This window comes from Xenopus laevis, chromosome 5S (assembly GCF_017654675.1).
Source record: "Xenopus laevis strain J_2021 chromosome 5S, Xenopus_laevis_v10.1, whole genome shotgun sequence".
Taxonomy (NCBI): Eukaryota; Metazoa; Chordata; class Amphibia; order Anura; family Pipidae; genus Xenopus; species Xenopus laevis.
In genome coordinates this window covers 28602832-28619423 of record NC_054380.1, presented here as the reverse complement: position 1 = coordinate 28619423, position 16592 = coordinate 28602832, and the positions used below count along the sequence as shown (strand labels likewise).

At 38.5% G+C, this 16592-nt stretch overlaps 1 protein-coding gene across 2 annotated transcripts in view; it reads left to right on the top strand.

The window, feature by feature from the left end:
• Positions 1–4196: 4196 nt before the first annotated feature.
• kiz.S (kizuna centrosomal protein S homeolog) overlaps positions 4197–16592 on the top strand; it is a 70477-nt gene continuing 58081 nt past the window's right edge. The window contains exons 1-5 of one of the 2 annotated variants that reach the window (XM_018265097.2): positions 4197–4399; positions 5695–5757; positions 6453–6615; positions 12205–12847; positions 14471–14756. In XM_018265097.2, coding sequence (XP_018120586.1) covers positions 4233–4399; positions 5695–5757; positions 6453–6615; positions 12205–12847; positions 14471–14756 — 1322 coding nt within the window. In that variant the 5' untranslated portion in view covers positions 4197–4232. The remainder of the gene's footprint in view (positions 4400–5694; positions 5758–6452; positions 6616–12204; positions 12848–14470; positions 14757–16592) is intronic. The other variant, XM_018265096.2, reaches the window with a different exon arrangement.

The following is a 16592-nucleotide window of genomic DNA, read 5'->3' as shown; positions in this document are numbered from 1 at the left end:
TGTATATGATTTAGGGCCTTATGTGGCCCCGATCCTTCCTGGGCCACCCTGCAGCCGCAGGGTCTGCTTCCTCTGTAGTTAGGCCCATGCCTATAGCCCTATTTAAGTTGAATGGCAGTACCATGGCTACATAGTATTCTGATTAAATATACTATATTACAGTTTCTTATGAAAACAAATATTTTTACCAGTGCGGATAACAGTTTATTATGCTTTTCTGGTTGTTGTTCTACCGGCCCTAGGTATACAAACGTGGTGAAGAAGCTTTGCAGCAGCAAAATGTGGCCATTGTCTGTCTGTAATATTGTATTCATTTCATTTCTACCAGGAGTATTGTAATGGACATAACGAAGGAAATCTTAGTGTTGATGAATATGCCGTGAACGCGTGTCTTTGACTTGCATGAATAAAGTAGAAAGAAAGAAAATACATAAACCTGCATCCATACACCACTGCACTTCTTAAGATAAAGGCATGAATGTATTTCTAAAGATACAAGCACACATGTACTGATGAATTCATTTCTAGAACACCATCAAGGACACCAAGACACAGGAATCAGCACACACTCAAGTCTTGGTTTTCAGGGGAAACTACATTATTTCCTTAACCCAGTTTTAAATAAGGCAAAGCAGCCCACTGAAAATGAAAAGGTACAACCCCCCAAATACCTGTCTTTAGTACAATCTTAGCATGAATGATGGCAACACTGGAAAACTATTGCAGTATGCGCATTCCCCTTTTTGTTAGCTGTGGTTGGTGAGGATTGTTGAACTTCATCTCATAAAAAATACGAAGGGACAGTTGTAAGAGTGTAGAATGGCATGAAAGCTGCATTGTGCCGCTTTGCCTCAAGATACATTGCGTAGCAGAGTTGTGAATTGCATTCCAACCTAAATCGCAGTGGCTATTCCAGTGAACTAATCCAGACACTTGTATCTCCGTTAAACTAATCCCTCACTGTTTTGTGAATAAACTATTATTGAAAATTACCACTTTCGTTGGTGTCTGCTTGGAGGAGGTAAGTTCATTACTACCTCCTCTGAATTACCCATTGGGTTTTTAAGTGCTTTTAGCTATTTTTATCCTTTTGGCGCCTCTGTTTTGTCTTACTACTATATCGAGTCCACCACGAGTGGAGGGGTATCATCCCCTTTTTCTTTTTCTACAGAGAGCGACGTTTTATTCCTGAGTGGGGTCAGGATAATCTCCCCACCTGCCTATACAGTGGTTGCCTATCGGTAACCCTGGTTTGTGAGTATTAACTTGTTTACTCTACCATTACTCCCTGTAAAAACATATTACACTATTGGGGCTCTTGGTGTTTCTTTTTGTCTCCCTCACTTGCAGCGGCTGCAATCAGACAAAAGGGCTCTGCTTTGTTTATCATAAAAAACAATATCCAAGATTTTGATATTGGCTTTTTTTTTTGAGAGCGCTAGTGATCGCTGGACTGGGAATACAACGCTCCGGAGATTTGAACTTGCAATTTGATATCTGTTTATCATAACCAACACGTGTACAGAATGTAGTATACAGATGCATGCATCACTTTTGTTTACCAGTGAAAGTACCATGTTGCAATTGAACTTTAGTGAGCTGTACACCCTTGAGTGCAATAAAGGAGGGCACTGGATTGACTATATTTTTCTGTATTAACACATACAGTATACTGGTTATTTTTTTTTTTTAGCATACACAACACTGGCTGCGTATTCAGTTTCCTTGGGTGCTTAGTACACTCTAATACAAGGTAATATTTTCCCAAACTGCAATGTCACATGGGGCAATCGCAGGCATTTTTGCCAGCTACTTATTTCCTTGTTAAAGACATGATGTCAAAATGCCCAAAACTGGCCATCAACATAGACATTGTTATCTGTGCCAGCATTATGCTAAGCACCTTGAGGTCTGCCAATCATATAGAACTTTGTAACATGAAGCAGCCCAATTCTGCCAGAATGATCCAGTAAATGTTGTTTAAACACACATTAATATTCCAGTGTGGACAGTGTAATCCTGCAAAACAGAGACATGAGTTTATTAGGTAAGGGCAAGCCCGGACTGGAAATCTGTGGGTTCTGGCAAATGCCAGAGGGGCTGCTGTAAGGTGCCATAGAAAGTCTGTATTTATTGGGCTGGTGGGGGCTGTTTGGGCCTCTGTGTACATGAAATGCCACGGCCTATTTTGGTTCGCAGTCCAGACCTGGGTAAGGTGGGAAAAGAAGTTCTATGCCTACATACAAGTCACAACTTGCAAGTCAGGAGTCACTGATAAAAGGCCCCCCAACAATTAAATAAGTCCAAATCAAATTTGAGTCCCAAAGTCAATTGTGTTCACAATCCTTATCCGGCTCACACTTGTATCTCCTCAAGCCCGAAACACAGTATCTAGAAAAAAAGATTGAACGCCATAGGCATAGGGCCAACAAATAAAATATAGGGTAATATTGTTTCAAATAACACCACTTTGTGCTCAGAAGTAGCTATATCACCGCTAAATGTGAACCCCTGTAAGTCTTGCCAACACCTTGATTGTAAAAAATGGAGAAAGGCTTTTGAACTTTCCTTAACAGATTTCAAGGTGGGTACTCACAAACATAAATTTATTTCTTGGCATGTACAGAGACTTTCCAGCGTCTAGCTCACTCTCCTTCTTGTGCAACTGTTAAAAGATATGCGGCAGCGAATAGTGTAAAACCTTTTTATTCGAAAACAATTATTAAAAAATGCACTCACATAGCATCTCGTATAAAAAGCATAACTATGCTCCGTCCTGGTAGGGAACCGTCCCCTTATACTGTCCGCACAGTAAAAACCAGCCTTAAGCGTTTCGTCAGCGACTTCCTCAGAAAAGCCTCTGAGGAAGTAAGTCGCTGATGAAACGCGTAAGGCTGGTGACGTCACTGGAGGGCGACCTGATCGGAGGACACGAGGAAAACGCTGCAGACTGGTTTTTACTGTGAGGACTCCATAAGGGGACAGTTCTCTACCAGGACGGAGCATAGTTATGCTTTTTATACGAGATGCCATGTGAGTACATTTTTTAATAATTGTTTTAGAATAAAAAGGTTTTACACTATTCGCTGCCACATATCTTTTAACAGGTGCACAAGAAGGAGAGTGAGCTATAAATAAATTAATGTTTGGGAGTACCCACCTTGAAATCGGTTAAGGAAAGTTCAAAAGCCTTTCTCCATTTTTTACAATCAAGGTGGTGGCAAGACTTACAAGGGTTCACATTTAGCGGTGATATAGCAAAGCCCTTCTTCTGAGCACAAAGTGGTGTTATTTGAAACAATATTGCCCTATATTTTGTTTGTTGGTCCTGTGCCTATGGCCCCCAACAATTAAAGGGATACTGTCATGGGAAAAAAAAAATTTCCAGAATGAATCAGTTAATAGTTCTGATCCAGCAAAATTCTGCACTGAAATCCATTTCTCAAAAGAGCAAACAGATTTTTTTTATATTCAATTTTTGAAATCTGACATGGGGCTAGACATATTGCCAGTTTCCCAGCTGCCCCAAGTCATGTGACTTGTGCTCTGATAAACTTCAATCACTCTTTACTGCTGTACTGCAAATTGGAGTGACCCCCAGCAGCCAAACAACAGAACAATGGGAAGATAACCAGATAACAGCTCCCTAACACAAAATAACAGCTGCCTGGTAGATCTAAGAACAACACTCAATAGTAAAAACTCATGTCCCACTGAGACACATTCAGATAAATTGAGAAGGAAAAACAGCAGCCTGCCAGAAAGCATTTCTCTCCTAAAGTGCAGGCACAAGTCACATGACCAGGGGCAGCTGGGAAATTGACAATATGTCTAGCCCCATGTCAGATTTCAAAATTGAATATCAAAAAATCTGTTTGCTCTTTTGAGAAATGGATTTCAGTGCAGAAGTCTGCTGGAGTAGCACTATTAACTGGTGTGTTTTGAAAAAAAAAATGTGTTCCGATGACAGGATCCCGGTTTGTGTCCATATTTGAGGCAGCTCATCATATTCTCTACTATATAGATCAGATCCATCCTTCAGCATTTGCTAAACTACAACTCCCAACATGCCCCACCAGGCGTGGGTTCTTCTAAATTGCAGTTCAGCAACAATTGCAGTTTGCTAGGCCCGCGCTATACTAAAGATTACTTGTACACTGCCCATCCCCACCTTTCGCGCGTTTCAGAGGCGATAACGCAATCGGTGCGCACTTCCTGATTCTGCGGTCTCTATGGGAACAGGCTGCCGCGGCGCCTCTCGTTGCATGACGGGAACAATGCGGTCGCTAAGCTACGGAAGCTCGCATGCACAGATGCCGGATAGAGAGGCTAGAATGGCGGAAGGGAACTCTGACTACGACCATCGGGCCATGAAATTGCAGCGGAATCTCAGACACTGGTGAGTGCATTTTAGGACATCCTTATACAAAATTAACATTAATATATTCCATCTTCCCAGCGATCAGGGTCACACAGATACTGGGATTCTCCATGTGTCTTCCCACGTCACTGATCCGTTCTCCTCACATTTTGCAATGCCCTAAACTAAAACAAGCTTCCTCCTCTATTCCCCTGTCCCGTCAAGAGTCAGTGCAAAAGCCGCCTAAGTCCTCTGTCTTGCGTGCGCCGTGACCCCCCACCCCCTCCATCTTTTATAAGCTCAACTCTAAATAGGCGTCTTCCCTTCGCCTCACAACACAAATCAAACCTTTCCTCGTTTTTTCCGCCCACTAAACCGTACCAGCCAATCCTTGCATAGTTCCATTCGTGCCAGCCAATCGTCGCTACTCAAGGGGCGGGCTGATAAATGGCAGCCAATTGAGGACTGTACAAGCTGTTTTTATTCAGCCAATCATGGCAAAAAAAAAAAAAGCAAGTTCTGAGTACATTGTGCTCTTAAAGGGATACTGCCATGGAAAAACATGTTTTTTTCCAAAACACATCAGTTAATAGTGCTGCTCCAGCAGAATTCTGCACTGAAATCTATTTCTCAAAAGAGAAAACTGATTTTTTTTGTATTCATTTTTGATGACAGTAATATTTTGAATAATAATAATAATAATATTTTTAGTGTCAGTATCACTTTAACTTGCTAAAAGAAATACATATGAAATAAGTATCATTAAGTATTTAATGCAGTAATACCATTTGGAGCTCTTTAAAGGGAAAGTTTGTCTTTAACATTAGGATTAATTTTTTTCTTATGGTTTTTTACTTATTTGCCTTTTTGATATATATAATACAATCTCCCACTGACCCTAACAACCAGAAAATTGTTGCCCTCTGAGGCTACATTTTCATTATTTATCTGACTTTATATCTTGCTATTAAGGCTCTCTTTTAATCATCTTCCATTTTGCCCTGCCACAACTGCCTTGTTACTGAGGAAAGTAAGCCTTATGGGGGAGCTACTGCATAAATGAAAATGTATATGACTGGCTTAAAAAAAATTATATGTTGAGGTTTAAAAGTCATTATATGATGATAATGTACTATTCATTTAAATAATTGGTATTAAAGCACAAGGTAAGTTCAGAGGCATGCCAATATGTGTTAGGTACCCCAACTCCAATTAATTCAATGACTAAGGTAACAGTTAATAGTGCTTATAAGAACTTTATAGTAATACTGTACTGGATTTGTCACCTTGCATATAGTCTCTAGCTTGTCTAATTTTAAACATTTTTCTTCCAGTGAAGGGAAGAGGTTAGAGTTGGAAAGAGAGCTTTTCCAGCACAGCTCATCTGATGCACACATGTAAGTAATCATGATGATGACACATTTTATAACAAATACAGGAATACAAATCTGGAGGGTAGGGGTACTTTTAGGGGCAGATTTATGAAGGGTCGAAGTGAATTCGAGGGAATTTTCAAAGTAAAAAAATTCGAAATTCGAAGTAATTTTTTGGATACCTTGACCATCGAATAGGATACTACGACTTCGAATTTGATTCAAAGTAAAATCATTCGAATATTCAACCATTCAATAATAGAAGTACTGTTTCTTTAAAAAATCTTCGACTTCAATACTTCGCCAAATTAAACCTGCCGAAGTGCTATGTTAGCCTATTGGGACCTTCTAGAGCATTTTTCTAAGTTTTTGGAAGTCAAAGTAAAATCGTTCTATCGATCACTGAAATCCTTTGAATCATTCGATTCGAACGATTTTACTTCAACCGCAGGATACCCAAATTGGATGAAAAAAATTTAGAAGTCAAAGTATTTCAATTCGATGGTCGAATTTCGAAGTATCTTTAACTTCGAAATCCGACCCTTGATAAATCTGCCCCTTACTGTTGTAGTAGAGTACCGTAGTGATGCACAGTAAAAACAATGGTTGACTGGCACTTTAGAGCAAAATTTAGACAACATGCTTTCACTGTAAATTGTGCCTTGGTAAGATTCTTTTTATAAAGAGACATTAATGTAAAATTTTTTACATATTTTAAGATGCCATCTCAAGTACATGAAACTGAAAAACTCATTGAAAGAAGTATGTGAGCGTGGGAAGAAAGCTCATCTTAGAAACCAGGCATTTCTGCAGGAATTTGACCTCATTGAAGCACGACTCTTTGGGTTGATATCCAATGCCAATGCTCTACAAAAAAAGAAGGTAATATTACCATTTAAATCTCTCTGCCTTTGCATTGTGCAGTACCTATTTCAGTTATATTCTCTCCATCCTTAATCAATGCATTTAATGTTTACATGATTTTGTAGTAGACTTAGGAGGTTATTTACTAAATTTCGAATGCCAAAAACCTGAAAAATTCATGTTTTTTTAGTATAAAATCCAATTTTTTTATGAAAAAAAACCAAGATTTTTTCGGAATTTATTATAACCTGAGGATGGAAAAAGTCAGAATCCAAAAATCTGCCATCTCAGACCTGCCGAAGTTGCATATAAGTCAATGGGAGAAGTCAAAAAGATTTTTTGATCTGCGCTGCTTGAGTTCTGCATGGCTGGGAAGGCGGGGGGCTCCCGCAGTGCAGTTAGGGACCATCTGACAATTCCTATCCCCAGCAGTAAATGAAGGAATATTTTTATTGCATACAGGCAGGTTTTTTTTATAAAACTGTACACATTTTTTAATTAAAGTATATTGGAGATAGGTTTCTTTTTTCATTAAAGAAAGTAAAAATGGGATTTTATTTTTTTGCCTTTACATGACCTTTAAACACATTTTTACTTAGCCTTGGAGTGCTCCCACAACCCCCCTGTATTTTTAGGCTGAATATCTAGCCTAATCCGAACCGTGGTGCTTCCAGAAATTGCAGGAACATTTTTGCAAATTGTTTGCTTTACATAGGGTTAGGATTCGGTTCATCCAGGCTCTTGGATTCAGTGCAATTCTGCTTAAAAAGGCACAGATTCGCTCAAATCTGGAACCAAATCTGGTGTACCCCTATTTGAAAGTGAAAGTGTTAGAGTGCCTTTGTTTGCTTGGGCTGGTGCTCATTTCTGTATGCACATTATAAGGCTCGATCTGACCACCCAATTTACTATGCTCTAAACAGGAGTGCCCATATTTTACTAATACAAGGTCTACTTTTAGTGATGTCCCATTATGATTTACATCCATAAGAGCATCGTTAGCATTTTGTTCCATTGAAAATATTACTTAAATATTGATGTATGAGAAAATGTATATTGCTATATTTAACAAACAACTATTTCTTATGTAACCTTAACATAATAAATATCTAAATGAAAAGCATGAAACAGGAGGGTGACCTAGACAAGTTGTTTGTTGACAGTGTCTTTAGATCTACTGATCACAAGCTAAAGGTCTACTGGTAGACCCCAACTGTGGCGGAACTACCGGGGGAGCAGGGGGTGCGAGCGGGCAATGGCCCGCACCCCCTCAGGGCCCCCCGGCAGTCCTGCGGCGCATATTCCCGGCCAGTTCCGGGTGTACGGAGGGGGGCCCGTCTGCGCGTCCTGCGCCAGGGCCCGCCCCCCTCTAGTTACGTTTCTGCACCCCAATCTTCCTTTTGGACACCCCCTGCTCTAATACCAAAAGTAATATATGTTTGTACATAATTTCTGGTGGATTATTGCTAACACCTTATTTCAATGACAGACTACAATATGACCTATGGATAAGGTTTTACTCGTTAATTAATTTTATTGAGTCCCATTGGCACAATTTTTCATTTGTGCTTTTAATCCTGCGAGGGACCTGCTGCATTAAATATGGCCTTACCAAATTACAACAAATAAAGCACCATAAAAAGCCAATTTTGCTTGTTTTCCATATACAAAGGGAAAGGTGGCAGATTACATATCTTCTGAATTGTGGGAAAAGACTTGTCAGAGAATAGTGAAATGTATTCCATTATGTATCTGTAGTAATGCAGGCTTCTAATCCCTCCCACTATCTCCATATAAATGATGCAGTTCAAGACCATGGTTTCTTTCTTCACTAAAAGCAGTAAAGCCCTTTCAGATGAAATGTCTAAAAACATTGAGTAATAACATGGAGCATGCTGGCAAGAGTAGTCACTTGTGACTGTGTGTGAATCCCCCTCAGCAAGTCAATATTGTAATAGGCAGAACTGGTAACATCACTCCATTATTCAGAGAAGCCAACAGCGTGCTTGTCCCTTAGGCTGCAGCATTCATTAAGAAAAGCTTACTGGGCTGAAAGCTGGAAACAGATGATAACGGGATATGATTTTCATATTTAATGCATCCCTTGGAAGAGTATGTGTGCTGCAGATTGATAGAAGAATCAACTGCTACTTTACTGAGAGACTTTCTAGTTTGCCCTATAGCTACCGATGAAATCATTCAGCCAAGAAATTACCTTTTCCTTCTTCTACCTGCTTTATATATCTGCCAAGCAGGCAGTCAAGCTGCCAGTGAATGTTATTGTGCAGTTAAATGTTTGGTATTTAAGACTCTTATCAGAAAAGAAACAGAGGCCACACAGTTTTTTTAGAGCAGGGGTAAGCTTTTAGTCTAGCTTTCTTTGGCATATTGGCCAGAATAAATCCGGAAGTTGCTTCCAGACTTTTTATTCCTTATTCTGCCCCTGCCCTGATGCTGAGTTTAAAGTAAAAAATATAATCCTTTGCTTTCTGTGCTCCTGTTGTAAAGGGTCGGTTCTCTAAACATTATAAATTAGTAAGAATAATGATAGAGCTAGAAAGGCCAGTTAGGTGGCATCCCTATTGCTAAAGCACAAAGTAGAAACGCACAGATATTTGCACTGTAATAACTCGTAATTTTTATAGGGATGGATGCACCAAATCCAGGATTCGTTTCGGGATTCGGCCCTTTTCAGCAGGATTCGGATTCGGCCAAATCCTTGTGCCTGGCCGAACCGAATCCGAATCCTAATTTGCATATGTAAATTAGGGGCGGGTAGGGAAATCATGTGATTTTCCATCACAAAAGAAGAATTTTTTCCACTTTTTCCTTTCTTGCCCCTAATTTGCATATGCAAATTCGGTTCGATATTTGGCCAAATCTTTCACCAAGGATTCGGGGATTCGGCCGAATACCAAATAGTGGATTCCGGTGCATCCCTAAATTTGTAAGGGGGGGGGATTTGCACCTTGTCTTTTCTGTTTCATCCAGCGTCAGTAATAGTTAATCAAGCCTTTTTGTATCCTCTGCAGTAGTTTGGAGGAGAAAATATGCAGATTTGGGCAAGCAGTTTGTTAGTTCTCAACTAAACTGAATGGACTTTGCCTCAGATGTCCACTCATGTTTCTACCCCTGTGCATACAGAATGTTACACCGATTTTGATTTAGGAATTGTTTTTGAGGAAAATATGTAATTCACTTTCATTTAACTATATATTATTGGAAGAACTGTACTGTTAATAGGGTTATAAAGGTTCACCCTCCAACAACCATGGGGTCCATTTTTGGGTCCAAATCCTTAGGTAAAGAATCCCGGGCTTAGAGATAAGTTCCTAACAAAGTTATTGTTCAAACAATTCATAAATAGAAGTACCATATTCCTGTAAAAGGGAAACTATATTGCAGTTCTAAAAAATAAATAAATACATGACACAGACCATGTGTAAGACACTGTTTCATGAAAAATATACTTTTAAAGTAATATGTGCCATTCAGTAATTCCACATAAAAAAACCTACAATTTTAAATACTAAGCTCTACCTCCCAACTGTGCCATTTTTCGCAGGGCAATCCTCATTTTGACAGAGCGGCCGCAGTCTGGGATTGTTACTGAAATGTCCCAACTTCTGGATAACCAGTCCCATACCTGTATCATTTTGTTAATGGTGTTCCCAGTAAAACTGCAGCCATTCAGTGGGTGCTAGATCAATATTAGCATGTAGTCTCTTCAAAGTATAAGCACTATTGGAGAGATTAATATATTTACTAAAAAATAAATAAATAAAAAAATATATATCTATATAATGCTTCCTTTGAAAAAGTGTCACAGGTATAATGTGTTATTGAAATGTTGTCAGTGCAACATTAAGGAAAATGGACCAAAAGGCCACACAAATAATAGTTCAATTTAACATTATGTCTGTAGGCATGTTGCTTTATACACTTAGGGGGCTGATTCACTAAGCTCGAGTGAAGGATTAGAATGAAAAATACTTCGAATTTCGAAGTATTTTTTGGGTACTTCGACCATCGAATTGGTTAAATTCGTTCGAATTCGAACGAAATCGAACGAATCGAACGAAAAATCGTTCGACTATTCGACCATTTGATAGTCGAAGTACTTCCCCTTTAAAAAAAACTTCGACCCCCTACTTCGGCAGCTAAAAGCTACCGAAGTCAATGTTAGCCTATGGGGAAGGTCCCCATAGGCTTGCCTGTGATTTTTTGATCGAAGGATTTTCCTTCGATCGTTGGAACGGAAAATCCTTCGATCGATCGATCGCAGGATTAGCGCTAAATCCTTCGACTTCGATATTCGAAGTCGAAGGATTTCAATCCGAGGGTCGAATTTCGAAGTATTTTTAACTTCGAAATTCGACCCTTAGTGAATCGGCCCCTTAGCATTGATTAAATTGATCTAGTTGTTTTTTGTTTGTTTTTTTGCTTTAGCTCTCTTGGTGATGACATCATAAGTCAGTGATGAATTGATTTGCTGACATATAACCATTATTTGCTTTGTTGGCTCTGTATTAGCTGTCCAGTGAAATATTGCTAATAAGATTTACAGAGTTACATAAAACATAGGTTACTAACAAAAAAAAAAAAAGGTGTGCATTAGGGAAAGTGGACCAGATCTGTGATCCTTGTCAAGTGCAAATCCATTCCCATCCTGTATTGTGATCTGTGCTTATTTACAACAGGGCCCTCTTTATATCTTATATTGGTTATTGGTGGTTTTTATGTTTTCTTCTATTGTTTTATGTATACACTTTTTTTGTGTACAACACTGCGGAATATGTTGGCATTTTAAAAATACATGTTATTAATAATGATCATTAACATTCGCATCATAGAGCCAACAGCATACTCATTCAGAACAATGTGATATTGAACCATACCAATGGGCATTAAAATATGGCAAAATCTTCCATTCTAAAAAATTTGCCTCAAACATTTTAATATCTAATTTGTTTGATTAAAGGGGAACTCCAGCTTCTGACCCAAAATTTGATAAAGAGGCCCACATAACACAGAAACCCCTAATATACCCATCACAGTTACCTGTTTCTTCAAAAATTATGAATAAATGCCATTTTCTATGCTGAAATCCAGCTGTTTACCAGTTCTTCTCTTTCTGCATCATTTGAAATCCTGGCAGGGAAGGAGGGACTAAACCACTGATGTTATAAAATTGTAACAACTTCTCCATATCTTACAGACAGCATGCAGGAACTACATAACCCACAATGCCTTGCACTGTGATGTTCCTTTCCTTATTAAAATCACATGTGCAGGGAATTGTGGGGTTTGGAGGATGCAGTCTAAGGGCAGCTGGCTGCTGCTACAAAGTAAAAGTAGTCAGCCAGCTCAGTAAAGTAGTCAGAAAGATCAGCAAAAGAGCAGTGGGCTAGGCATAGGGAAATGTCAGAAACCATTAAAAAATAATGAAAAGTCTGCATATTTTTTTAATTGAGGTATATTGCAAAGTTGCTTGAAGCTATGCATACTCTTTAAAAAGCTCACGTTTTTGTGGAGTTCCCCTTTAAGTAAAAAGGTTGTTTTCCAGTATGAAAATTTAATTACACCTGTCCCACCTCTATTTTCCAGATGCAACTGAAGTCACATCCGCCAGAAATGAACAAAGGCCCAAATATGTCAAGAAGCACGTATCATCCAGCAACAATCTTCATGGGCCGCCAAATGTCAGCCAGCTCAAGCATTGAACATTGCCTTACACAGAGGAAATCTCCCCAGCCCACAAAGAGCTTTTCAATTTCTGACCCACATTCAGTCAGACAGGCAGCAATGAACAGAAATGTGACAGACAGCTGTGTAGTACCAGCTAATAGTGATATTCAGTGCTTAAATAAGCCTGACAAAATAGATGGGAACACATCCTTCCAGCTTAGTCAGAAAATGCCGGTCACATCCGTTGCATCTTCCGAGGATGGAAGAACACACCGTGCACAGATCGACAAGAGTCAAAGTGGTAGGAAACATTTAGTTGAAAGCAAGCAATCTGCACAACTTAGCACACAGATTTTGGAAAGATTAAGTCCTGAGAACAGAGCAAGGGATTTACAGAATGACAGCCCGGGCAACATGGTGGAAAAATCATTGATGTATGAAAGGCTAGTTCCTAATGAAGAGAGCTTTACACACGCAAACCCCTCTGGAGCTTCACCTGATGCCTGTGATTACATAAATAACCAAACATCAGATAAACATAGCGCCAGGGAAAATCTGTCAGGTACGACAAGCTTTCTTTTTTTATTCTTGGGATGTCAACAAACTGATTTTATTTTCTTACTTTGAAATGTTTTTCTGTTAACCAGAACCCAGTAATGTATTTAAACTTTTTTTTTTAACTGTCTTTTTTTGAGATGCTGAAGAGTGCAAATTAGGGTCTTTAAAGGGATACTGTCGTGGGAGAAAAAAGTTTTTTTCAAAACAGATCATTAATAGTGCTGCTCCAGCAGAATTCTGCACTGAAATCCATTTCTCAAAAGAGATAACAGATTTTTTTATATTTAATTTTGAAATCTGACATGGGGCTAGACATTTTGTCAGTTTCCCAGCTGCCCCCAGTAATGTGACTTGTGCTCTGATAAACTTCATTCACTCTTTACTGCTGTACTGCAATTTGGAGTGATATCACCCCCCCTCCCAGCAGCCTAACGACAGAACAATGGGAAGGTAACCAGATAGCGGCTCCTTAACACAAGATAATAGCTGCCTGGTAGATCTAAGAACAGCACTCAATAGTAAAATACGGGTCCCACTGCGACTCATTCAGTTACATTGAGTAGGAGAAACAACAGCCTGCCAGAAAGCAGTTCCATCCTAAAGTGCTGGTTCTTTCTGAAAGCACATGACCAGACAAAATGACTGGAGATGGCTGCCTACACACCAATATTACAACTAAAAATAAATACACTTGCTGGTTCAGGAATTAAATTGTATATTGTACCTTAAATTATTTGCACAGTGTAATTTAGATATAAAAACTGCATCATAAAAATCATGACAGTATCCCTTTAATAAATTGGTTTCTAATAGTGATGGGCGAATCTGTCTCATTTTGCTTTGCCGAAAATTCGGGAAACAACAGAATTTCAAGAAACACATTTTTTTGTTGTAACAATTCATTGGCGTCTATGGGGTGTCCAGCGAAACCTGGTGAAATTTTTTTTAAATTTCTCAATAAGGTTTCATTTTATGCCTTTGGGACTTTACATTTTCAAAAGTGTACCTTTAACCGTAATGGCCCGTATGCTGCAAGCAGGACCGCAAGTTGTCTACCACTGAGTCAGCCAAAATCAACTTTTAAATGTAGAATTTATGGCGCTGGCAGTCGGCTACCTGAGAGCCAGCACCTTAGTTTCTATTGTCTATGGGAATGCAGTGCTTAAAGCACTTGATGTTTCTCATTGCAACTGTCGAGTGCCATTTGTAAATATGATTTGCGGGATTGATAATCTTCACTGTACTTGTCTAAATATGGTATCAACCTATAAATTGACATAAAGTTATTTTTTCCATTGTTACCTTAGGTGGCCACATTGCCCTAACAATGCTTGATCAGATTTATCAAGCCATAGCCCAAAATCCATAATTGAGCTAAAAGTGTCCCTTGAAGCTTCACCACACTACAGACTTTGGTTCCCTTTTCTGGTCAGATGACTATTGCTTGTGTAGATACAGTGAACCAGTTGACACTGGTCCACCAGGCATACTAGTATGCTGTTCTGTTGTCCTTAAGCCCATGACCAATAATTCTGTAGTTTGGTCTAGTTTGGGTCTTTTTGGCTTTCGGATACTTGCAATGTCTTTATGTGAATGAAATGAAAGTGACATGCGTTATGTTTTACAGAAACAATTGAAAGCCACCTTATCCCTGAAGAAGAAGACAAACAATGTCTTGACAGCAGCAGTGACCTTACAGTTTCCATTAGTGAATCAGAGGATGACTCCTACCCACCTTGTGAAGTCAATAGGATAGAAGTCAATCAGAATGATGAAAAGAACCTGTATACAGCCCTACCCAAACAAGAGACTGTTATTCTAAAGAATTATGAACAATCGTCAGTCATACAGCCCCTTCAAACATCAGAAGTAAATTCATGTGATGAGTCTTCATCCGCCTCTACAATCAGTCAGTAAGTCAATGCATTTTTTTGGTTCAAGATCCCCTTTAAGGGTAGGTGGCTTCCAGAAACAGTTAGGAAAATACTTTTATTACCAAAGGTTTACATCACAAAAAAAATTAGATTTTTTTCCACGATTCGTATTTTTTCGCACCCAAACTCACACATTTGACTTATATTTTTGAAAACGTCAATGTCTGGTATTTAAATAAACTCAAAAATTCTAATGTAAATATTTGCCATCTAAAAGCTGGCGAGGTCATGTAGAGAAGGGAGTTGTTCTAAGCAAAGCTCAAGTTTTTGGTTGATTTGAGGGGTTTTCTCCAAAAAAGCTATCAATTCGAGGTTTCGGGATATAAATTTGATCGATTCAAGTTTCTTTTGGGACATGAACTAAATCACTCCAGTTATTTCCCCATCGTTTTACATTCTAGTTTTTGACATTTTATTTTTTTCATAAATATCCAAACATGCGATATCTTTTAGTCTGTTATAGATGGAACAAACTATGAATCGTTTCAGTTAACATAACATAGAAGGTTAGGTTGAAAAAACACACACATCCATTAAGTTCAACCTTTTAAGTCTATATATAACCTAACTGCTTAGCTGATCCAGAGGAAGGCAAAAAACCCAGTTTGAAGCCTCTCCAATTTGCCTCAGAGGGGAAAAATGTCCTTCCTGAATGGAATGTCCATTATTTATTTTTTATGGTTTTTGAGTGATTAGCCTTTATAGTTTGGCTCTTGTAGGCAACAACAAACAAACAAAAGATAAATTGTGAGACTATTATTATTGTTATTATTGAGCAACAAGAAAATAACTAATTCAAATGAGAAATAATAATGATTTGAAAATCATTTAAAAACATTTTACATTATGCAGTATTCCAGTGTTTGCATAGTTCACACACATTGAGAATTTGTTACAGATTTTGTTGTTAAATCGGAATACGTTTTTTTCAAAATGCATCAGTAATAGTGCTACTCCAGCAGACTTCTGCACTGAAATCCAATTCTCAAAAGAGCAAACAGATTTTTTTATATTCAATTTTGAAATCTGACATGGGGCTAGACATATTGTCAGTTTCCCAGCCGCCCCAGTCATGTGACTTGTGCCTGCACTTTAGGATGGAACTACTTTCTGGCAGACTGTTATTTCTCCTATTTAATGTAACTGAATCAATCTCAGTGGGACTTGGCTTTTACTATTGAGTGTTGTTTTTAGATCTACCAGGGAGCTGTTATCTTGTTTTAGGGAGCTGCTATGTAGTTACCTTCCCATTGTTCTTTTGTTAGGCTGCTGGGGGGGGGTGATATCACTCCAACTTGCGGTACAGCAGTAAAGAGTGACTGAAGTTTATCAGAGCACAAGTCACATCACTGGAGGCAGCTGGGAAACTGACAATATGTCTAGCCCCATGTCAGATTTCAAAATTGAATATAAAAAAATTTGTTTGCTCTTTTGAAAAATGGATTTCAATGCAGAATTCTGCTGGAACAGCACTTTTAACTGATTAGTTTTGAAAAAAACATGTTTTCCCATGACAGTCTCCCTTTAACTATTGTACCCCTTCACTGCCTGAATCGTATGTTATGGAGACTTAATAACTGTCTGGATTTTATATCACACACATAAGGCCAAAAGGCCACAAATGAAAAAATAGCTCTATTAACATAAAAGAACTATTCGTTTTATCCAACATCTTTTAATGCTCTGAAGAGATTTGGTGTCAAGGACCAGAAGATGTATTAATGTTCATTTTAAATGAAATAAAGGCAGATTCTATCATTTTTTAACAAAGATCACAAATAACCTCAGATTAAGAAATATGGCTTCTTTATTACA